Below are 25,769 nucleotides of genomic sequence, written 5' to 3'. Positions count from 1 at the left end.
AGAAGCCCTTTCATTTTAAGAAAAGCTGCCAGAAATAGTTCATTTCGTATTTTAGGAAACTCATATTTCTTTAAGACACAGATTCCAATGTTTACGTGAGTGTTCCATGAATAATTCAAGGTGACATTCGTATCGTGTTGCAATGACGCTATCATGGCTTTATGATACCGCACTGGAAATAAAGAAATGTCAATGATTTGTGGAGAACAGCCATATCATGTGGTGAACTCATCCCCACAGTTCTGTGATCTGCCAACCCAGAAACATTTTTAGATGAATTGATTAATGAATCAACGTTTTGCATTTTCACTCTCACACAGATAACTCATTCTAAGAGCATTTTACTTTTGTTCCATGTTTCTGACCTTGAAACGGTTGATAAGATCATATCTGGTGAATAGTTCATAAATCATAAACTTCAGACTGTGTTCTCCACTTGCTTCATTCAAGGCAAATACATCAAAAGACCATTTATCAACATCCTGTAGGAAAAAAAGTAAATATTTTAGATGGCAACATCACATGGCTTTGTTTCTTTCTATGAAAAATTCTTAGAAAGATCAAGAATCATACATCCAGCAGGTCAGATTTCAATTCAGCACATCAGACTTTACTTTCACCAGCATCTGATATGACAGGGACACAGTGTCTATGGATCCACAACAGTGAAGTCAATAATACTTAAGTTCTTCCCCTTAATCCCAAGGTTATCCAATTTGATATACTGAACTATAACTCCCTTATCCTCAGTCTTTCTCCAAATGAAAGCCATAAATCATTTTCCCAAAGTGGGCCTAATTTTATGGTAGAATTACAGGTTATGTGGGTGATTTAACAGAGGGATAGAGGGAAGATAACCCCAATTTATCTTCCCCACCCACACACCTACAATACTGCTTGAACGTCCACCTTTTAAGAGCTACTAATTTGGTTTAGACCTTTGATATTTTGAATCTTCATTTTTTTCAAGATGCAGATACTTCCTTGGTGGCTCAATGGTAAAGAATTTGCCTGGCAATGTAGGAGACACAGGTTCAATCCCTGGTCTGAGAAGATCCCCCATGCTGCAGACCAACTACCGAGCCTGTGCTCTAGAGGCCGGAAGCGGCAACTACGGGGCCCACGTGCCACAACTCCCGAAGCCCGCGTGCTCTGGAGTCTGTGCTCTGCAGCGAGAGAAGCCACTGCAACGAGAAGCCTGTGCACCACAACGGGAGGATAGACCCGGTTCTCCACAGCTAGAGAAACACCTGCTCAGCAAGGAGTAACCAGCACAGCCAAAATAAGTAAATAAATATATATTTTTTAAATATGCAGGTGCTCTAGAGAGATAGAGTACTGTTTCTAGGTAGAGTAATAGTACCTTATTCTGCACTCTAACCTTGGCTGATTCATCTTTACTTTTTTACCAGGGACAGATGGTGAGATAAAGGAAGTGGGCCTCTTCACTGGGGAGGAGAACAGTGTTTTTGGCATTACAGGCAATTCCCCAGGAAAGTGATCAGGCCTGTAGTGAAACAGATACCCTATGAAAGTGCCCCCTAATTGTGGGAAAGAGGGCAATGAGCAGGTATATCAAACCACTCCAGCCACCTAACGATATTCATTCAGGTAATTCCAGGTCAAAAACTTGCAGAGAAGTCCACGAATGGATTTGCAGCAAGTGTTATCAGTACATTAAAGATGTATTAAGATAAAGTTTGAGTTTGCAATCATAAATAAATCACTGAAACTTAGAAATCTACAGAAATACAGCAGAATCAGTACTAATGATTATCAGAAATTATTAGCAAAGAAGGTCTAGTGTTTGCACACACAGAATGGGTTTAGTATTGAATAGTAAGTAAGTAGATAACCTTAAAGCTGTATATTAATTTCAAATTTAAACAGGCCCCGTATTAGAACTTTTCATTTAGTGTATTTCACAGAGACAACAATACATAATGTAATAAGCTGAATTACAGCTGATAAGCAGTATTCAAGCCATCTTTTAAAACTCTTTCTTTTGACGAACAGTAACAATAACTCCAAATGTAGTTTTAATCATTTGGGAACACCAAGGAAATACTTTTTTGGCTTGCTTGTGTACCTTTGTTAAATTCTTTGCATTTGGCCTTAATTTGATCCCAAAATACTTGCTTGATCTGTTTGTAAATTTAAAATCTCTCAGAGTTCTGTTAGAAGTCATTTTGCCATTAATAAAGCTCAGTGGAGACAAACAAATCTCTTACTAAATTCCAAAGCTAACACAGAGGAATCAGTTCAGATGGTTACAAAGCTGCTGTTTACAGTTCCTGCCAGGGGTTTCCAACTAAGTAAAAGGTTAACTCTCCATTTGGGGGCATTTTTTTTTAAAATCAACAATGATAATTTATATCTGTAAACTTCTGCAGATGCGTGGCTTTTACTTTGTCAGCCTGAGAACAAACAAGGCAAGGAGGTATCTCGGGAAATTAGAATTATTAAAACAGTCTTAGTGATGATTCTCCTCAACCCATTAGTTCATGTTTCCTGTACACTACATTTTTGAAATCTGCTTGCATTCTCTCATACCAAAATATTCTGTTAGTTGGTTTCTATAAAAATAAAATTAAGTGACTTTCTTGCCTACAGTTGAGGAAATAATGAGGAAATAAAAATCTTTTAAAAGCTAAGGAATAATTCATATCCAATAATACCGTTCAGTTATATACTTGCCTCTATTATAGTTTTAGAAACATGAATATAAAAAAGCTTCTGAGAAAAACAAATTGCTTTTTTAAATGAATAAGATTAAAATCTAATATGCAGCAGAGAAAAAACAAATGCAGAGAAAAAAACAAAACAAAGGGGATACAAAAGGGATGCTTAAAAGTGAATAGAGGAACAAAAGAAATCAATAGAAATGCAAACTAGGAAAGGGGTTTAATATATCAAAAATAAAGTAACTTGGTATAACCTGTTGCCAGTATTCTTTAAATTTTTGGTTAATACAGGAAACCACCATAAAGCTATTAGAGGAGACAAAGTTGAATTTCCTACCCAAACTAAGCAACAGAATGAAATAGGCAATGTAGAGTGACAAGCTTACAAAATGCCTCTTTAGTAATATCGTCTAGGAACAGTGTTCACATACACACACACACACACAAAGTGGGCATAAGTGAGTCCAAAACTTTTAGCACATCGGATTTTCAACTCTAGTTATTTCTAACACATGTAATACTGCAGCTGGGCCTCAGACTAGGGCAACCACAGGGAAAGTCAGAGACAAAAGAGAGACATTTCTTTTTTGTTTACTTTTTAATTTTATCTTCTTTTTTATATTTTCTCAGACCTAAAATTCTAAACAATTTTCTTCGATATAAGTTTTGTCCTTTAATTATATTTGACTGAAATGTCTTTTCATTGATAATGCATTCATTTCATACTATATAGTAACAAAATATGTGTATTCTGACAAATGCTGGTGCCATTTCAAAGCTGAATACAAGATCCACCTAAATAAAGCATAATAAATAAATAAATAATAAATAAAGCATAAAAAAGACAACATCACACACATATGTGTATTTATACATGTATATTACAGTTGTTAGTGATAAACATTTATATGTATTGATACAGTTTGTTAGTGTAAACATTAACAAACTGATCCTCATTTAAATCAACAAGTTATGACTTGAAACACATGACATTTGTAAATGGTTAAAAAAATCTTTTTATATTCTGATATGTAAGCTACATCAAAGACCTATTCTCATTTTCTTCCCATCATTTTAAAGAGACTAGAAAAAATGACTATTTGATAAACTAAGATAATTGAAATTTTTTACCTTTAATGTTACTATGACAGCCTCTGGATATGCCAAGCCAACCATGTGATAGGACTTTCTGTACATTCTGAAAAAGAAAAATAAATGTATATATAAAAATCATTTACTTAAAGTTTTTAGCTATTTCTTAAAAACAAAGAAATAATTACCTTTGACTTGTTGAACTTGTATCATTAGATACAGATTCTCTTTCTGGCAACAATGATAATTATTGCCATCATCTATTACATGTTTACAATGTAATAGATGCAAATAGTATTTTGTTTGGAGAAGGCGATGGCACCCCACTCCAGTACTCTTGCCTGGAAAATCCCACGGACGGAGGAGCCTGGTGGGCTGCAGTCCATGGGGTCGCTAAGAGTCGGACACGACTGAGTGACTTCACTTTCACTTTCCACTTTCATGCACTGGAGAAGGAAATGGCAACCCACTCCAGTGTTCTTGCCTGGAGAATCCCAGGGACGGGGGAGCCTGGTGGGCTGCCGTCTATGGGGTCACGCAGAGTTGGATACAACTGAAGAGACTTAGCAGCAGTAGCAGCAGTATTTTGTTTACTCAAAACCACATATAAAGTCAATAAGGTTTTAATTTCTATGTAAAGAGATCTTTTCCTAAACTTCATCTTATTAAAGAAAAGACTGACATTTGCATGTACAGCAACAATGCTTTTTAGCACCATCACATTCAAGACAGCAGAGCAGCCTTGCTTTGTGTCCTTTTGTGTTACCAAATTTTCAGTCTAGAAGCTGAGTGGCACTGAAATAGTCCTTTATAGCTTTTCTTTCTTTTTTCACAAAATGAAAATTATGGAAGGGAATACGTAGCATCATCAGAATTTACACAGCTTACTTCTTTTGTTTTCGTTAAGACTATTGGGAGAAACCACATTGAAAAAAATTGCTTAAGTTTGTTCAAACTGTCTTTTAATATTATTTAATAAAGATTATCCAGAAAGGATATTTTTTATTTCTATAATAGCAACAATAAAAATATATTTATTAATCAGTAATTTGTCGGTTCCACTTTCCAAAAGAAAACCAAGATGTCTTAAATAAATATAAGAAACTCTTCCACTGATTTGTGCAAAAATAGAATCAACATGATACCCTAATGTGTAGAAATAGCAGTAGGTTTCTAACCAGGACTGAAAGAAACATGGTTCCTCCACAGTGTCCTGTGAAAAGCATGGGATAATCATGTCCCTTAATTTTTACATTGTTAGCTCATAAGCAAGTTTCATTCCTAGATTATACTGTAGTAACTTCTCCCCACAAGATGCCTGAACAAAGCCATAATTTAATGACTATATCATTATATTGGGGGTCAATATAAGAAATATAAGAAAATATTCTGCATCTTTTATAAAATCACTAAGGGAAATACTAACCCTTTTGACTCAATGTGTCTTATGTTAAAAATCCATAAGACATTACTCAGTTCCTATGTAAATGCTATCTTTTTTTAAGATAATAAAAGCCAAATAATTTTTCATGTTTTCCTTGTTCATCTTCACTTCTCAGATGCTCAGAATTAAAATATTGTATTTACTTACATAGAGATTAGGTTTTCTTGATAAAGTATCTTCCCATTTTATTACAGAGACTTTGTTACTGTATTTCCATGTTCCCATTTTAAAATTCACATTCAAAAAACTAAGATCATGGCATCTGGTTTCACTACTTCATGGCAAATAGATGGGGAAACAATGGGAACAGTGACAGACTTTATTTTCTCGGGCTCCAAAATCACTGCAGATGGCAACTGCAGCCACGAAATTAAAAAACACTTGCTCCTTGAAAGAAAAGCTATAAAAAACCTAGACAGCATATTAAAAAGCAGAGACATTACTTTGCCAACAAAGGTCCCTACAGACAAAGCTATGGTTTTTCCAGTAGTTATGTACAGATCTGAGAGTTGGATCATGAAGAAAGCGCCAAAGAATTGATGCTTTTGAACTGTGGTGTTGGAGAAGACTCTTGAGAGTCCTTTGGACAGCAAGGAGATCAAACCAGTCAATCCTAAAGGAAATCAGTCCTGAATATTCATTGGAAGGATTGATGCTGAAACTGAAGCTCCAATACTTTGGCCACCTGATGGGAAGAACCTATTCACTGGAAAAGACCCTGCTGGGAAAGATTGAAGGCAGGAGGAGAAGGGGATGACAAAGGACGAGATGGTTGGTTGGCATCACTGACTCAATGGACATGAGTTTGAGCAAGCTCTGGTAGATGATGAAGAATAGGAAAGTCTGGTGTGCTATAGTCCATGGGGTCACAAAGAATCGGACACTACTGAGCTACTGAAAACAACAATCTAGTTTTTGTCTTAAATGACCTTAAATAATTTTTAGATGTGGCAAACAGTTATAATAAAAAATTATCCTTATCCTCTATATCAGTTGAAAGATTTCAGAGCAGCCTATCAGAAAAATACTAACATTACTTGCTCCACTAAGATAGGTATAATTATTTTAATCTTGCAGAACAAGGAAACAATTAAATCACAATATAAAAGGCCCAGGCAAAGAGGAACTAAAGAGCTTTTTGATGAAAGTGAAAGAGGAGAGTGAAAAAGCTGGCTTAAAACTCAGCATTCAAAAAACTAAAATCGTGGCATCCAGTCCCACCTCTTCATGGCAAATAGATGGGAAAGCAATAAAAATAGTGAGTGACTTTATTTTCTTGGGCTCCAAAATCAGTGCAGATGATGACTGCAATCACGCAATTAAAAGACACTTGCTCCTTGGAAAAGAAGCTCTGACCAACCTAGACGCATATTAAAAAGCAGGGACATTACTTTGCCAACAAATGTCCGTCTAGTCAAAGCTATGCTTTTTCGATTAACCATGTTGGACCATAAAGAAAGCTGAGTGCCGAAGAATTGATGCTTTTTTTACTGTGGTGTTGGAGAAGACTCTTAAGAGTCCTTTGGGCTGCAAGGAGATCAAACCAGTCCATCCTAAAGGAAATCAATCCTATATATTCATTGGAAGGACTGATACTGAAGCTAAAGCTCCAATATTTTAGCCCCCTGATGCAAAGAACTTACTCATTGGAAAAAACCCTGATGCTGGGAAAGATTGAAGGCAGGGGGAGAAGGGGACAACATAGAATGAGATGGTTGGATGGCATCACCGACTCAGTGGACATGAGTTTGAGCAAGCTCTGGGAGTTGGTGATGGACAGGGAAGCCTGGTGTACTGCAGTCTATGGGGTGGCAAAGAGTCAGACACAACTGAGCAACTGAACTGAACTGAAAAGGCCCAGAAAATAATTACTTTCAGTAATGATATTTAGTTGTTTTTTTTTTTTTTTAAGAAACAGTTTTTCCTATCTATTTTTTGAATCATTACTAAAAATTGGAGGTACAGGGATAATGGAAGTTTGATGGGCAAGGAGATAAGTGATCAGGAATAAGAAACTTTAAAAATTAAGTAACTTTAAATCTGTGTAACTTCATGGCACAAAAGGCAGTATTATGTAGCAAAGAGAACACACAATTTGGGTCTTGGATCACAGGTTAACCATTCACTAGCTGTGTGACCTCTGGAAAGCTAATGTCAGTTATCTGTAAAATAAGGATAATCATACACTTTTTATGAAATAAGTGATATAAACACCTAGTGTAACATTATTATAAATACTCAATATAGGAAAGCTGTTATTTTTTAAATGCTTGTTTATTTATTTTTGGCTGTTCTGAGTCTTCGTTGCTGTGTTCACGCTTTCTCTAGTTGCAGTGACAAGGAACTACTCTTTAGCAGCTCCCAATCACTGCAACTAGAAAAACTGCAGTGTGCCGGCTTCTCATCATGGTGGCTTCTCTTGTTAGGGGGAATTGACTCAAGGGTGCACGGGCTCAGTAATTCTGGCCCATGGCCTTAGTTGCCACAAGGCATGTGGGATCCTTCCAGAGCAGGGATCATACCAGTGTCTTTTGCATTGGCAGAAGTTCTCAAACACTGGAGTAGCAGGGAAGTCCCAGAAAGTCATTATTCTTAATATTAACATTACTGTTCTCATTATTCTGCAGCCAATACCATTGGCTCCAATTCTGACATTCTTCAAGGCTCTCTGGGTTCAGTGAGAACTCTAATGTTTCTTAAACTTGGAGCAGGTTTGAGAAATGAATATCCCTGTATATTTTCATTATATATAAAGAAAGAGAAGGAAGAGGATTACTCTTCTAAGAAGAAGGAGAAACCACTTCATTATCATTTTCTAACTCTATACTTGGGAATAGGGTATTAGGATGAAACCTTAGAAAATTAGTGTGGAAAAGTAGGATGACTCATTCTGGAGAATGAATGTGGGAGAAACCGTAATACAGTGGTCTCACATATGAGTAAATAGTCAATATATTATAAGTTGCTGAAAAAGAACAATGGATTTCCTGTTCTCCTGTAAGTGGTAAAAGTTCAACTGGAAATAGGAAAGATTATTTTTGGAAGGTTTTATATTACAGTTGCAAAATATAATTCAAAAACTTAAAAAAAAAACTATCATATGCCAGACATTGTGGTGGACAAGAGACTATTCAGTGGAGAATAAGAAAACTATGTGTTGCTTTCTCAGGGTTTATTTAGTGGTAAAGAGGGATAATAAATAAGAAATAATACATGAGTAAGAACAGCACTAAATGCTATGAGGTAAATCACTCACTGGTTGGGATAGAGAAAGTGATGAACAGTATACAGAATAACCAGGAAAGGCCTTTGGAAAGATAGAAATGGCTAGTCAGAGTGAAGTTTGGGGAAAATCATTTCTGATAGAGGAAAGAGCAGAATTACTGGTCCCAAGGGAAGAAAGTTCAGTTCAGTCACTCAGTCATGTCTGACTTTTTGTGACCTCATGGACTGCAGCACACCAGGCTTCCCTGCCCATCACCAACTCCCGAAGCTCACTCAAACTCATCATATCCATCAAGTCGGTCATGCCATCAAACCATCTCATCCTCTGTCGTCCCCTTCTCCTCCTGCCTTTGATCTTTCCCAGCATCAGGGTCTTTTCCAATGAGTCAGTTCTTTACATCAGGTGGCCAAAGTATTGGATATTCATGGAGTTGAAATCACACTAGTGTAGCTATTCAGTAAAGGGTGATAGTAGCATTGGTTGAGTCTAGAAGGTAAGGGGGCCTAGTCATGCAGGCCATGATACAGAAGTCGCCTTTCATACCAGGTGAAGTGGTACATCCAGTGAAATGGTAAAGGCAATCAGATAATTTTAAGCTTAAGAATGACAGGACTGAATTTACATTTTAAAAGTCACTGTGGAAAGTGACTTGCTGAGAGAAGGCAAGTGAGGAAGAGGGGAGCCTAGCTGACAGTTATTGTCAAGTTTCGGATGGCAGGTGACAAAAGCTTAGATTGGGGTTTCTGGAGAGGAGATGAGAAAGTGAGTAAGTTTGGTGTAAATTACACTGGTGTAAGCAAATTGCTTGGACTTCCTGAGGGGTTGATTCTTGGAAGGGGCTACTTGGGAGAAGACTCAAGAAGCCTTTCTAACTTTCAAGATTGAAGATGATTATTTTTGAAAATTCTAGATAAACATATCCTTTTGTTTACATACTTACTAATGGAAATTCAAAAGTAATAGAAAATATTTCATTCCTATGTGTTTTAGTACTTTGATTTCTTTAAGACTACTTACTAATTTATTTTTTTTCTACTTACTAATTTAGTTACCTTAAGTACGTTTTGATATTTCTGTGTAGCAAATGAAAAAAATGAAAGTTAAACCTATCAATATATTTCACAGAATTTGTTTTGATTTTCTACTTAATGAGAATGGAAATTTAGTTTGTTTATTTTTATAATTTGAATTTATTTTTCAGTTTGCCAAATTCTATATTTTCTTAAACAAAAAGGCAAAATATACATTTCTTCAATAAAGCAAACAAATACTCTTTTATCTCTGATTCTTTCACTGAGTTTCTGAACTACTATTTAGATGTTTTCAAACTGATATTAAGCAAAATCAACTGTCATACACTTACCTAACTTGTTTTAAAAAATAGGAGTATTATTATAAAAATTATTTCTCTCCAGCCCTACTTGTCTGTTTCAGATTTCAGGTCCCACTTGGGAGAGTTGGGAGCAGTTTACACACCAGGTGTTGGAGGTCTCATCTCACCTAACTAATCATGCTCCTTATGCTTATTATGAAGGTTCTTCATCAAAGGCAATTAGATATGCTTAAAAAATACGCAAAGTCATTTGAATAATAATAATTTGGGTAATAAAGGCATAAACCAAGATCCTAGATGCTTTATTTCTTATGGTTGTAATACATCTTTAAATCACATCGAATCCTTCTTGCAATGCTTGTCATTTAGATTTTTAGAAACCCAAGAGGGCTTCGCGTTGTTCCTTTAGCAGAAGATGAAAGTTTAGGAAGTTTATTAGAGGTAATGACTAGAGATGTCTGAAGATAAAAAATAATGTGGTCTTCTTTAAATTTAATTTTAAATACATTGATAAAAAATTTCTCTGTTCCTTAATTTTGCTTTGATAACATTAAAATAAACTTTTTTATTTATAACTTAATGTATAATTGTTTTTAGGTCTAAGTAAGTATAAGTCTAAGTAACTTTTAAGAACTAGTTCTCAACATCGTCAGATTCAGTTCAGTTCAGTTTAGTCCAGTTGCTCAGTCATGTCTGACTCTTTGTGACCCCATGAATTGCAGCACGCCAGGCATCCCTGTCCATCACCAACTCTGGGAGTTCACTCAAACACGTCCATCGAGTTGGTGATGCCATCCAGCCATCTCATCCTCTGTTATCCCCTTTTCCTCCTGCCCACAATCCCTCCCAGCATCAGAGTCTTTTCCAATGAGTCAACTCTTCGCATGAGGTGGCCAAAGTACTGGCTATAAGATGTTTATTTCAAGTCTTTTTATAGTTTTAGTTCTGAAACATCTTATTTCCAGACAGAAAAATAAGCTATGTTATTAAGGGCTAAATAATATAAAATCCTGTCATATTAACATGTATTTCACATTAGAAACTCTAGTGATTTGACTTGCTGCTTCTAAGGGCCATCAAGTGACAGAAATGCTTCAGTGACAGAAAAGTTAAAAAGCTCTTTAAGGAGACTGGACATGAGAGAGCTTTACTCTAAGGTAATAAGAGGATGGCCTTTTCACTTAAGTGGAGAAAGGTCTGCTTGATTTTGTTATGTAGTGTAGAACTTATTTTATGAGGCGCTAGATTTTATTTGGGTAATGTTAGGTTTATAGCATATGAATGTATTACAATTATTTTTAAACAGTTATTCATAAAGATCCATTTGAGAATGGCCATTCAAAAGTCTATACTTTATTTAAGTCTTTATACTAATTTAAAATAAATAAAAATAAATCCAGGACAAGATATTTTTTGTTATAGGGTAAATTCCCTCATAAAGTCCTAAATCTGCTTATTCCAGGTATACTTATGATTACAGTTTTCCTCAATAAGTAAACTATAGGACTCTCATAATATTGATTATTAAGTATATTTTCTGCCTTTTAAATTTTTTCTTAATATATCAACAAGTTCACTTACCTTTCCACAAAAATTCCAGCTTGAACAACATGCACAATGCTCCGAAATCTTGGTTTTTCCTCAGATTTCTTTTTCATCATCCCCATTTTCCGTGTAAAGGTAGAAGCCAACCAGTCCCGGACTTCTGATGGGACGGAATCCGACTGAATGTCACTGAGCTCATCATCGGTGTCCAGCAGTCTCCTACAAAAAATTTATAGTGATTAAACCCATTTATGATAGAACTCCCCAGAAAGCAGGCATAGAAAGAACACACCTCAACATAATAAAAGTCATATATGACAAATCCACAGCAAACATTATCCTTAATGGTGAAAAATTGAAAGCATTTTCTCTAAAATCAGGACAAGACGAGGGTGCCCACTCTCATCACTACTATTCAACATAGTTTTGGAAGTCCTAGCCACAGCAATCAGAAGGAAAAGAAATAAGAGGAATCCAGATTGGAAAAGAAGAAGTAAAACTCTCACTGTTTGCAAATGACATGATCCTCTACATAGAAAACCCTAAAGATACCACCAGAAAATTACTAGAGCTAATCAATGAATATAGTAAAGTTGCAGGACATAAAATTAATACACAGAAATCCCTTGCATTCCTATACACTAACAATGAAAAACGGAAAGAGAAATTGAGGAAACAGTCCCATTCACCATTGCAATGAAAATAATAAAATACTTAGGAATAAACTTACCTAAAAAAAGACCTATATATGGAAAACTATAAAACACTGATGAAAGAAATCAAAGATGACACAAATAGATGGAGAAATATACCATGTTCATGGATTAGAAGACTCAATATTGTGAAAATGAGTATACTACTCAAAGCAATCTATAGATTCAATTCAATCCCCATCAAGCTACCGATGGTTTTTTTCACAGAACTAGAACAAATAATTTCAAAATTTGTATGGAAACACAAGAAACCTCAAATAGCCAAAGCAATCTTGAGAAAGAAGAATGGAACTGGAGGAATCAACCTTCCTGACTTCAGACTATACTATAAAGCTACAGTCATCAAGACAGTATGGTACTGGCACAAAGACAGATATATAGATCAATGAAACAAAATAGAAAGTCCAGAGATAAATCCATGCACCTATGGATACCTTATCTTTGACAAAAGAAGCAAAAATATACAATGAAGAAAAGACAATCTCTGTAACAAGTGTACTGGGAAAACTGGTCAACCACATGTAAAAGAATGAAACTAGAACATTTTCTAACACCATACACAAAAATAAACTCAAAAAGGATTAAAGATCTAAATGTAACACCAGGAACTATAACACTCTTAGAGGAAAACACAGGCAGAACACTCTCTGACATAAATCACAGAAACATCCTCTATGACCCACCTCCCAAAGTAATGGAAGTAAAAACAAAAATAAACAAATGGGACCTAATTAAGCTTAAAAGCTTTTGCACAATGAAGGAAAATATAAGCAAGGTGAAAAGGCAGCCTTCAGAATGGAAGAAAATAATAGCAAATGAAACAACTGACAAAGAATTAAATTCCAAAATATACAAGCAGCTCATGCACCTCAATACCAGAAAAAAGAACAACCCAATCTAAAAGTGGGCCAAAGAACAAATCAGACAAATCTCCAAGAAGACGTACAGATGGCTAATGAACACATGAAAAGATGCTCAACGTCACTCATTATTAGAGAAATGCAAATCAAAGCCACAGTGAGATATCATGTCACTCAGGTCAGAATGACTGCCCTCAAAAAGTCTTCAAACAGTAAATGTTGGAAAGGGTGTGGAGAAAAGGGAACCCTCTGACACTGTTGGTGGGAATGCAAACTAGTACAGCCACTATGGAGAACAGTGTGGAGATTCCGTAAAAAACTGGAAATAGAGCTGCCATACGACCCAGCAATCCCACTGCTGGGCGTACACACGGAGGAATTGAATTGAAAGAGACACGTGTACCCCAATGTTCATTGCAGCAATGTTTACAATAGCTAGGACTTGGAAGCAACCTAGATGTCCATCGGCAGATGAATGGATAAGGAAGTAGTGGTACATTTACACAATGGAGTATTACTTAGCTATACAAAGGACTGTATTTGAGTCAGTTCTAATGAGGTGGATGAAACTGGAGACTATTATACAAAATGAAGTAAGTCAGAAAGAGAAACACAAATACAGTATATTAACACATATATATGGAATTTAGAAAGGCAGTAAAAGATGACCCTATATGCAAGGCAACAAAAGAGAGACAGATGTAAATAACAGAATTTTGGATTCTGTGGGAGAAGGCGAGGGTGGGATGATTTCACAGAATAGCACTGAAACATGTATATTACCATATGTGAAATAGATAACCAGTGCAAGTTTGATGCATGAAACAGGGCACTCAAAGCCGATGCTCTGGGAAAACCCAGAGGGATGGGTTGGGGACGGAGGTGGGAAGGGGGTTTAGAATGGGGAGACACATGTGTACCTGTGGCTGGTTCATGTTGCTGTATGTCAAAAACAATCACAATATTGTAAAGTAATTATCCTCCAATTAAAGTTAATTAACATAAAAATGTATAGTGATTAAACTTTAGGAAAAAGTAAAGAAAAACTAATAACAAAGCAAGCAGAGAAATAGGATTTGAAGTATAGGAAGTCACTCTCTGATCATCTTTTAATATGAGCTATATCAAAAAATCACTAGGTTAATATTGGGAAAGCTCTGAGTTTCTCAAATTGGTCATCTTTTGAGGGCAAAGACTTGAACAGTTGAGAAGCTTCCCAAACATTTAAGTACAGTGACATCAGTCTGGAGATACTGATTATTAATATCATCAATATATTATTCCAATAATGAATAAAACTAAAATAGGGAGGGGGCTTCCCTGGTGGCTCAGCAGCAAAGAATCCATCTGCCGATGCAGAAGACATGGGTTTGATCCCTGATCCAGGAAGATCCCCTGGAGAAGGAAATCCCATGGACAGAGGAGCCTGGCGGGCTACAATCCATGGGGTCACAAAGAGTCTGACAGTACTTAGTGACTAAACAACAAAATAAGATATGGAAGAGAGTTCATAAGCAGATGTCTATTAAAGGATATATTGGATGGAAAGAAAAAGGGGAATTGAAGTTATAAAAGCTGTCTTCTATTTAATAAGTTTGTGTATACTGAGCACAGAAAGTATACACTATTTGTATAGCCCTTGGAGTTCACAGAAGTCATTCACATGTGTTATTTTATTTTATGTGTAGCCCTAAATTTTAGGAAAATAATAACTTACTCTGTGGATATTCATTCTGTTATCAATAGCACAGATGACAAAGTGAAAAAAAGAAAGATGAAAACAAACGGAAAAGCTCATTTTAGGTGACCTAGCCAGTGTCAAGTGGAAAAGTCGGAGCAAATGCTGTCTGTCTTGAGGGTGCAGATCTGATGGGCTTAGAACTGCTGGCTGAGAAAATCAGCTGTGCGAGGGGGAAATGACCAGGAGCTGAAAGTACTGCCCTGCCACTCTCCAGTATAAGCCCCAGATAGATAACATTGACGGCACTGGCCAGTAATAATAACTGCATTAAGGCTGGGCAGCTCTGGTGATCCAGAACTTCCTAAGGGTCTGAACTGGCAAAACAGTGTGAAAGGCTTAACACAAAATACGCAGAGACTTTAGAGAGCAATTGAACTTTGCCTCCAGGAAGAACGCAGGCGAGCTCTGTCTGTTGTTTGACTATTGTTTCCTTGTGGGTGCACCAATTTACTAACTCAGAGCTATTTTTGGCACACTTCAGCTTTGACCTTTAGGTTCCATTCACTTTGGTAGATTTCTTTTTTTACAGAATGAGGCCTAAGGATTATGAGCCGATGGAGGGAAGGTAGCCAGAGCTGACAGCATGTGCTAAAGCCTCCAGAACAAGCCACATATCATCTCTAGAGAGCAGGGATCAAGGAAAGGGCACAAAAGCAGGAAGTTCATCGAAAGCACCCGAAACTACCAAAAAGAGGCTCAAAAGATAATATGACTTCCTCTATGTTCCACTGGATTTTATAAATGTTTGGATGACAGTCCTTTGCCAATATTTATTTTTCAAAGTATTAAAAAAGTATGACTGCATTTATGAAATACCTTATGAAAAAATATACACAACTTCAGTGCAGGAGGTACAAAATTACATGTACACACATGAAAATAAAAAAGACATAGTTAGAAGTTAATATTAATACTTACTCTAAATCATATTTAATTCTCATTTGGCTCTTACATTTGGATGATTTTGATTTATACCTAACACATGGACATTGTAATTCAAAGCAAATTGTTTTTTTCTGCTTTTGGTTCATTTAAAATTAGATTCTTCAGTTAATCGCAGCAAGACATTCCACTACATAGTTTGAAAATTTCAGGGCTTATGCCATTTCTATTATTATTGATGCCACTTCTATTATTCCTTATGCAATGATCAAATAAAGCCAAAGAACAGGACAGGTGGAATGGGAATCATTGTGTGTAATCCTATGATGTCGCCACGCTCCAAGAATTCTACTGCTGCCTTGATTTTCAACTACACTGAGTAGAATGACAGACGCACGGTGATGGTTGTCAATTGGTCCTTTGCAAATCTGATGTGGATGACTTTAGGACTGTATGTCCTAAAATCATAAATTATCCATGACAGTTCATCAAACATGATCAAATCAGCTTATGAGAGTTCATATACAGATGTGGTATCCAGGAGTCTAGCAATTCATAGTCATCATGCATGATGTCATTTATTGAGAGGGAAGAACATATAACTTCAGGGGGAAAAAGAGTAATATAGATTAATTAGTGAATATAAAAATAAAGGAACAGAGTGCATAAGGAGAAAAGCATGAAATATTCTAATGTATAAAAAAGCAAATCTCAAAAAAGCAACAAGCAGCTCTGTGACAGTTAATTTTTTATGTTCACACACCTAGCTTATGATGCTGTGCTGTTTGGTCAAACACCAGTCTGGATCTTGTAGTGAAGGTATGTTTTAGATGTGCTTTACATTGAAATCAGTGGACTTTGAGGAAAGCAGACTACCCTCCATAATGTGAGTGGACCTGATCCAATCAAAAGCCTTAAACAATAAGAAGGAATCTTGCTTCCAACTACTGTCAGACTCAACATTTACATCTGCCAGAATTTCCAGCCAGTGTCTGCCTCCTTTAAAGTATAAGTCAGACCATGTGCTTATGTGCTTAGTCATGTTCTACTCTTTGTGACTCTATGGACCATAGCCATGCTCCTCTGTCCATGGAATTCTCCAGGCAAGAATATTGGAGTGGGTTGCCATTTCCTCCTCCATGGGATCCTCCCAAGCCAGGGATCAAACCCACATCTCCTGAGTCTCCAGAATTGAAAGGCAGATTCTTTACCACTGAGCCACCTGGGAAACCCAACCCAGACCATGCCAATCCATACAGCCCTATGAAGCACACCACAACCTACATCTCTGCCTGTATCTCTTAACAATTTCTACCTTATTCATTTTGATTCGGCGGTGCTGGCCTCCTTGCTATAATCCTATCTGCCAAGCTTGCGTCTGCTCAGAATCTTTGCACTTGCTGTTTCCCCTGCTTAGAATCTCTTTCTCAAAATGTGTGGATCATTTCCTCACTGCATTGAGGTAGAAAGTGTTTCCTTGACCACCCCCCTACTCAAATAGTAAACATCTTGATTCTCTTTATCCTGTTATAGACTTCTTAGCACTTACCACTGTTAATGTCATGCCATACTTTTACTAGTTTTTTTATTCAAAATGTTTTATCCAGTAGACTATAAAGACAGAGCAGAGAGTTGGTCTGTTCTTATGCACTGTTGTATCACTGGCATCTACAGCAGTGTAAGGCACTGACTGGGGGAGTCAACATCCAGAAATATCTACACGAAACTATCACAAGTGATTACCTTTAGGGAGTGGAATGAGGATGGAGATAGTATAAGAAGTTTTAGTCTTTTAAAAAGTCCCATATTCTTTGATTGATAAGCACAAAAGCATCCTGAGGGTAGTTCTCTATTATCCATCATCTCTTTATTACCTTTATGTTAATTTGCTCTTGAATGATCTCTTTACAATTTTTGAAGCAAATTATGGGGAAATATTTATTTGACTTGGAAAAAATAAGACATTTTTCTGGATTAAAGACAAGTGTAAGACTGGATACTATAAAAACTCGTAGGGAAAATTCAGGCAGAACACTTTTTGACATAAATCACAGCCATATCTTTTGGGATCCATCTACCAGAGTAGTGGAAACAAGAATAAAAATAAACTAATGGGACCTACTTAAACTTAAAGGCTTTTGCACAGCAAAGGGAACCATAAATGAAATGAAGAGACAACCTACAACGGGAGAAGGTATTTGCAAATGATGTAACTGACAAGGGAACAGTCTCTACTATATGCAAACAGCACATTCAGCTCAAAAACCTAAAGACAATCCAATCAAAAAATGCGTGGAAGATCTAAAAAGGCATTTCTACAAAGACATACAGATGTCCAAAACACACATGAAAAGATGCTCCACATTGCTAATTATTAGAAAAATGCAAATCAAAATTACAATGAGGTATTACTTCACTCTGATCAGAATGGCCATAATTACAAAGACTAAAAATAAATACTAAAGAAAATGTGGAGAACACCTACACTGTTGGTAGGAATGTAAATTGGTGTAGCCACTTAGGATAACAGTATGGAAGTTCCTTAAAAAACTGAAAATAGAACTACAATATGATCCTTCAATCCCACTCCTGGAAGTGTATCTGGATAAATCCGTAATTTGAAAAGATACTGATACATGCACCCCTGTGCTCACTGTAGCACTACTGACAATGGCCGAGACATGGAAGCAATCTAAACGCCCATCAGCAGAAGAAAGGATAAAGAAGATGTGGTACATTTATACAATGGAGTACTACTCAACATAGGAATGAAATAATGCCATTTGCAGCAACATGGATGGACCTAGAGATTATCATACTAAGTAAGCCAGAAAGAGAGACAAATATCATATGATATCACTTATATGTGGAATCTTTAAAAATGATACAAATGAATTTATATCAAAACAGAAATAGATCCACAGACATGGGGGAAAAAAAAAAAACAACAACTATCATTACCAAAGGGGGAAAAATTGGCGGGAGATAAATTAGGAGTCTGGAATTAACAGATACACATTCAAGCTCATGCTTAGCTGCTCAGTTGTGTCAACCCTTTGCAATCCTCTGGAGCCTGCCAGGCTCCTCTGTTCATGGGATTTCCCAGGCAAGAATACTGAAGTGTGTTACCACGCCCTCCTCCAGAGGATCTTCTCAACCCAGGGATCAAACCACATTTCCTGCATTGGCAGACAATTCTTTACTGTGCCACCTGAGAAGCCCAGAGCGTGGTAAGAAATTCCTAATAAAAACACAAATAAGTTGTGAAAGAAAGTGAAAGTGAAGTCGCTCAATCACGTCCGACTCTTCGCAACCCCATGGACTGCAGCCTACCAGGCTCCTCCATCCATGGGATTTTCCAAGCGAGTACTGGAGTGGGTGAAGATAATTAAGTTTGGATAGAAGAAAGTTTAAAGGCAGGGGGATGAAACTTATATGAATTTTTAAAATAAACAGATACACCTAATGGAGCATATTTCTCCTCTCCTCCCTTATTCATTTTTCCTTTCCCTGGCACCTGCCCTGAACGCCCTTTCTTCTGAGCACAACAGCGAGACCTTCAGATTTCATTTGACCATGCTAGATAGAATAAGAAGAAAGCAATGGCACCCCACTCCAGTACTCTTTCCTGGAAAATCCCATGGATGGAGGAGCCTGGAAGGCTGTAGTCCATGGGGTCACGAAGAGTCGGACACGACTGAGCGATTTCACTTTCACTTTCCACTTTCATGCATTGGAGAAGGAAATGGCAACCCACTCCAGTTTTCTTGCCTGGAAAATCCCAGGGATGGGGGAGCCTGGTGGGCTGCCGTCTATGGGGTCACACAGAGTTGGACATGACTGAAGCGACTTAGCAGCAGCAGTAGCAGCATGCTAGATAAGGCATGAATGGAAATTCCAGTATAATATCAAATAGTAATCCTGTAATCCTGGGCTGCTAGAGAGTTATCAGAAATAATTTTTTTATACATTTATCTAAGATGTGAAGATATCTAAATAAGACTATCACAGGTCAAACATTTTAGAGTAGTTTGCCCTCATTTCATTTTTGACATACATTTGTTCAAGTAGCTTGTTAAATGAGATCTCAAATACTATTATGAGTCTTGCTTCCAAAACATCCAACCACTTGACTGCTCTTTATCCTAGGGTTGGATGGCAGGGTGAGCATAAATGTTTATTCCATGAGTGCTCTTAAAAAATGAAAACTTTGTGTTTAAGAAACTTACAACATGAAAACAAAAATCGTTGGTACATTTCCCTTAGGAATTCTTAAAATGCACTATACAGAAAAGAAGGGCCAGGAGTATATGTCCAACATGTTAGCACTGTTGACCTCTGAAAAGTGCTTCAGCTGGTGTTTGATGCAACTTTTTTTAGTCCCAGTGGGGTCAATAAAACTGAAAGTGAGGGGTCCCTAAACATAAGCTGGGGGCCAGTGAGCTGTGAAAACTGACCCTGCCTCCAATCAGCACTCCTTGGGAGCTATTTATACTCCAAATTTTCTCTTGAAATCTGATGACACAATTCCCCAAGGGCTTATATTTTGAACTAGAGAGTTTGTAGGAAAAGGGAATAAAGAAAGAGGCAGCCACGGAAGGAGAGGTCATGGGATTCTGACTCTTAGAATTATATCAGTGAAAACATTTCTGTCCACAGTAGACTCTTGGAAAATAGTTACACTCATGTACCCAAACAGTTATTTCCAGGCATTCAGTGCCCACGCATATACCTATTAAGTATCAAAATTCAAGTGCCAAATGCAATTAGGGGAAACTGATTTAAATTATTCTTATAAAGGACACACTTCAACAAAAAACTAACTCATTCACCTCTTCCTCTAATATTTGCTGGGCCCACAGTAGGAGCACATATCTCTGAATATTTTACCACTAAATATTTAAAGCTACATATCAAGAGAACAAACAGTTACATTTGTTCTATTCTTTTGCCTTTTAATAAGTTTCATAAAAGTCTGACAAGTTGGGTTGGAAACAAGAATTCTCAACTCCTTGTGTGACAGGGCTGCACGCGCCTGCCCGCAGCTCAGGCCCTTGCTGTATGAACAGGTAGATACTGTGGTCCCAGTACAATCTCCGTCAATCCACCCAAGCTTGAAAGCAGCTGCTTCTTGGCCATTCTTTAAGGGTGGAGAGGTGTACACACCAGCAGTATCCTGGGCCCCCTCAGGAGAAAAGACCTAAGGAGGAAGCCCATTAAGACTTCGGAGACAGGCTAATAGACATTTGGGTAGAGAACTCTGGGGTCTCAGGGTCAAAATATGGTAGAGGGGCACACTGCACTGGGCAGGGAATTCCAAGATGTGAGTATCCAGCAGGGGAAAAGTCATGAGCTCAGTTTCTTCTTGGCCTTGGAGACCTACTAACCCATGGGAAGGAGCAGACCAAAAGATGGCCATCACTGAACATCGTAATGTGGGGGACAGTGTCCAGGGAAGCAGTTCCACTGGCACTGAGCTAAGGGTGGTACTGGCCTCATATTTGGTGAACAACCTTCAAGTGACTCCTTCTGGGATAACTGGGAGAATTAGAAGTTGATCTTTCTACAGTATGGTTATTCTTTGGAGGTAAGTGGTTCCCTCATAAGCAAGTCTATTAGAATTATTTGTTTAGTTAACACATGCATATGCTCTGAGGTGCCTGCAGCCTCTCCACACACCCGTTCTCCACCAAAAAACCCCAAGACTAATTGTCAAGCTTCACACAGACTTCAGAACCATCTGAGGATGGATTTAATGACAATGTCAGCTAACTTTATTGCTTACTTACTATGAACCAGGCAAGGAGCCACGCTTTACTTCATTTAATTCTCAAAACACCACCATAAGGAAGATATTACTATCAGCACTTTACTGATGAATAAATTGAGGTATAGACACCTTAAGTGATTTGCTCAAATCATAAAACTAGAGGCATCCATGCCATTTTTTGAGCTCAAGTCTCTCTGATTTCAGGATCTGAGTTTTTAACTGATGAGCTATTCTTTACCTCAAATGTGTGTTTTGTTTACTAAGTGTCCAGACTCCCTTTAAATTCAGACAAAAATATCAGCAATCATTATTCTCTATCCCATCTCTATGTTGAAATTCAAGTTTAAAAATAATTGATCTTAAAAAAATCTTAAAGGACTTTGGTTCACCAGAATTATGATTAGAGGAAGCTTAAATTTGTTTTCCATGACTGGTGTGTTGAATAATTTTCTTAGAGAGAAATATATCTGGATGGTATAATTTCAGGGTACTTTGAAGCGTGATAAATAAATTGAATATCAGGATGGAAAGACGTAATACATTTGAAAAGCCTTGTTGACTTGTTAGGAACCTGTTTCCTGAGTACTAAATACAGTTGAATTAATTTTTCCAGGGCACCACCCATATACATTTATTTATTTATTATTTGCCTTGTTTCAAAAGACTTAAAATGGCAGGCTCACAAATTTATTTCAACAGCTTTTTTTTTTATTTGTTTGGTTTTGGTGTTTTGGCAATTTTATTTTTCTGTCTACCTGACTAGGCCTCTGTGAAAGTTAAGGCCCAAGGCTCTGCACCTCCCCTATACCCACCAAAGGAAGCAGAGTTCCAGGAATGGGAGGGTCATCACCTGGGACAGGAAAGAGAGCCAGGAAATGTTGGGGGAGGCTCTGAGAAGGGGTTAGGATCTCAGAGGGTCAGGATCAAGATTGTATTTAGGGAGTCAGTTGGGAGATGGAAATGAAGGGAACGGGTAAAGCAGAAAACTGCCCTAGGCCTCACTGATGACTTTTGGCTTCCTACCAGGAAGTCCTTTGGCTCAAAATATCTTCAAAAATATTCCTCTAGGCTCAAAGCCTGACATTCCACTAATTACCAATTTTTTTGATTAGTAAGCATCCTCTGCAGTTAAGAGAAACTGCCTCAGGAGTTGGAATCCTGGCTTCATCATCTATTAGCTGTGTGGTCTTAGAAACCAACAGTCCATCTTTTGAATCTCAGTTTCTTTGTCAATAAAAGAGAGATAATAATAGTGATAAGTCGTGAACTGAGAGTCACTCAGTCATGTCTGACTTTTTGTGACCCCATGACTATAGGCTGCCACACGCCTCTGTCCATGGAATTCTCTGGGCAAGAATACGGAGTGGGTAGTCGTTTCCTTCTCCAGGGGATCTTCCCAACCCCAGGGATCGAATTCAAGTCTCCCTCATTGCAGGCAGATTCTTTACCATCTGATAATAGAGCTGATAATAATAGTATGTCTAGTGGTGGGGTTGGAGGATGAAATAAGTAAACACACAGAAAGCACTTAGAATAGTGTCTGATACAAAGCAAGCCCTCAGTAACCTCCCAGCCATTTATATACCTGCATGAATTAGTCTAAGCAGATCAATTTATGATGTGCAGTAAAAGGAAGGTATCTTGTGATGGAAGTGTTTCAGACAGTAAAGGAAGAAGTTGGTCAAAGTGGACTTGCAGGAACCAAAGAAAAACTTATGCATTCTGTGGGTTGTAAGGAGGCAGTGGGAGGGATCTCCAAAAATGTTTTTTACCTACTTTAAAATTTTAATGAGTAGGATAGGCAAATGAACAGAGACAGAAAGTAGAATAGAGGTTACCAGGGGCTGAGGGGAAAGGGGGACTGGGAGTTATTGTTTAATGGTACAGAATTTCTGTTTGGGATCATGAAAAGGTTTTGGAAATGGATAGTGATAATAGTTGTACAACACTGCAAATGTACTTAACTCCGCTGAATTGTACACTGAAAATGGTACATTTTGTGTTACATTTTATGACAATTCTACAATATCTACCTAGCATTGATCTTCCTGTCCCACTTTTCAGAGAATGATATGCTGCCTCTTTTAATCAAGGTAATGAGACAGAGAGGAGGGTATTCCAAGGTCGATTTGAGTAAGTGTCCTTCCATGGCTCACCAAGTTGCAGGCTGAAGAAAAAAGTTGAGGTTGTGGCCCAGAGATGAAGCCTAAGGCCACAGTTTTCCAGATCTGGGAGAGGTGATTACACTATAGACCAAAGAACAGGCCTCCTCTATGCCCCAAGAGCTGTTGCTCAAAGCACTACTTGTCTCCATTCAGCGCCCCTTGCCTACTGCTCCTAGTGCATGATGAAATTTCCTGGTTTGGGGAGGCATTTTAGCCCCCAAGCTTCATATACAACTTGGGGCAATATTTGGGCCACACTCCTTTGATAAGGCCTCAAAATTCTAGCCATTAAATTTCTAACATTCTCTATGTCTGCATGTCTATTCAGTTGTGTCCAACTCTTTGTGATCATATGGACTGTAGCTGCCAGGTTCCTCTGTCTGTGGAATTTTCCAGGTAAGAATACTGGAGTGGGTTGCCATTTCTTCCTCCAGGGGATGTTCCTGACCGAGCGATCAAACCCATGTCTTCTGAGTCTACTGCACTGGCAGGTGGATTTTTTACCTCTGAAGCCACAAGGGAAGCCCAACATTCTCTGTATATCTTTCCTATTGAAGCTTAATTCGACATTCTCTATAAGTGTGGTCTCTGGACTGGCAGAACTGGCAGCAACTGGGAACTTGTTAAACCTGGAACTTCAAGGGCTCTAGTCCAGACTTGCTGACTTAACAAGCCCTCCAGGTGATTCTGATGAACACTTTGAGAACTGCTCTCACCCATTCATGGTGTGCCAATTAATGGAAGATCATGGCCAAGGAAGTAAGATTTAATCTTTTTCTGCAGTGTGGACTTAGCAGTACTTATTATTTCATATGCTCATTATTCCACTATGAGAAAAGTGAGTGAACAATATAGGAAGGAACTAGCAGAAGAATCTCAGTAAAAGTATCTTAATTAATAAATCTTTAAGCTGATTTTATGAACAAGAATAATCTGTATGTTACTTAACTGAAAAATAGGAGTCAATTTCTCAATTTTTAGGATCTATTCTCTTAGACACTCTTAAAATGCACTGCAGTATTATTAACTATAGTCACCATGCTATATAGAGGCACCAAATTCTCGGGGAGCAGAGAATGGATACTAAGAAAAGCTGGGATATATTTGAAGGACAGGGGTGTGAAGGAAGACAAGGAATATATTTCTTTCTAAACCTATGAAGCTGAAAGACTAAGGGCAAAGACAAGAAGGAGTTAACAATAGCCAAACAGAATAGCAAAATAATTATCAATGTATATAGTGTCCTTCATAGATAGTTGTTGAGTAAGTGAATAAATGTATAAAAACATAGGCAGAGAGTCTTTGGTCTTAGAGGCTATAGAATATTGAGATACTTACAGTAGTTAGGTGAGGAATAAAATCATTTTCAGTCAGGTCTTGCTCCATGTGTGAAAAGATATTTGTATCAAAAAAAAAAAAAGATAATCTCACCATTAAATTTTTTTCTGTTACCCTGGTCATATATTTAGCCATGTCTTCATTCACTGACTTTTTATATGCGACACAGAATAACCTGGGGAGGAAAAACTCCTGTTCCTGGATTTAAGTTTCAAAAATCTAGTTCCCAGAGGAGGAAAGGCCCAAAGATGATGGAAGAATATGTGATGACTCAGAGTAGAGTTTCCATTCCTATTATCGTCTAAAGATGCCCTACGTTAATTAGGAAGACAGAAGAGATCTTGAGAAAGGACACTTGAGTCCAACCTGAAATTTTCCAAGTCAAACACTGAGTGGGGAAATAGCACATCCCAGTACATTTCTAGGATCCTGGAGCAGAAGGATGCTAGACGCCCTGCCCACCCACTAACTGCACCTTTTTATTTTAATAAGAAAACACAAGTCTCTGACATTCAGTACCTGGTACTTACCCAAGAACTACCCATGCTATTTAACTGTATCATGGGGTCAATATATTTCATCATTTGCCTTGGAAACTCAATCAACCTCTTGCCTTGTTTCATGGGAAAATATGTTCTAAATAGTTATCTTAGATATCTTAGATAACACATTTGTGTTAGGACTTATTATTAGGATAAGGTGACTGTCTACAAGGTTTGATGATTAAGAACATGGGCTTTGGAGCAAGGGAGATCTTTAAGGCTATAAGAATGCTCTCACTAGCAAGTGACATCCAACCTAACCCTAAGTGGCTTAAATAATTGGGGGATTTATTATTTTTCTTAACAGGAAAGTTGAAGATAGGAAGACTCCAGTAGGGATTTTTTAAAAAATCAGTAGTCAACAGTATCATCAAGGACTCAGGTTTCCTCCATCTTTCTGTGCTGCCAACTTTAGTGTTAGGTTGAGCTCTAAG

General features: G+C 37.5%; 1 protein-coding gene across 11 annotated transcripts in view; it reads right to left on the bottom strand.

The window, feature by feature from the left end:
• Window positions 1-25,769, bottom strand: part of PDE1A (phosphodiesterase 1A) — a 400,450-nt gene that overhangs the window by 90,417 nt on the left and 284,264 nt on the right. For 10 of the 11 annotated variants that reach the window (XM_059891725.1, XM_015474638.3, XM_010801844.4 and 7 more), the window contains 3 exons: window positions 11,361-11,543; window positions 3,816-3,882; window positions 366-482 (listed from right to left, as the gene is read on the bottom strand). In XM_059891725.1, coding sequence (XP_059747708.1) covers window positions 366-482; window positions 3,816-3,882; window positions 11,361-11,543 — 367 coding nt within the window. Of the gene's footprint in view, window positions 1-365; window positions 483-3,815; window positions 3,883-11,360; window positions 11,544-15,556; window positions 15,743-25,769 lie in introns of those variants that run through there. The other variant, XM_059891733.1, reaches the window with a different exon arrangement.

Source organism: Bos taurus, chromosome 2 (genome assembly GCF_002263795.3).
Source record: "Bos taurus isolate L1 Dominette 01449 registration number 42190680 breed Hereford chromosome 2, ARS-UCD2.0, whole genome shotgun sequence".
NCBI lineage: Eukaryota > Metazoa > Chordata > Mammalia > Artiodactyla > Bovidae > Bos > Bos taurus.
Note: the sequence above shows the minus strand (reverse complement) of the source record. Positions and strands in the feature narration are given on the sequence as shown.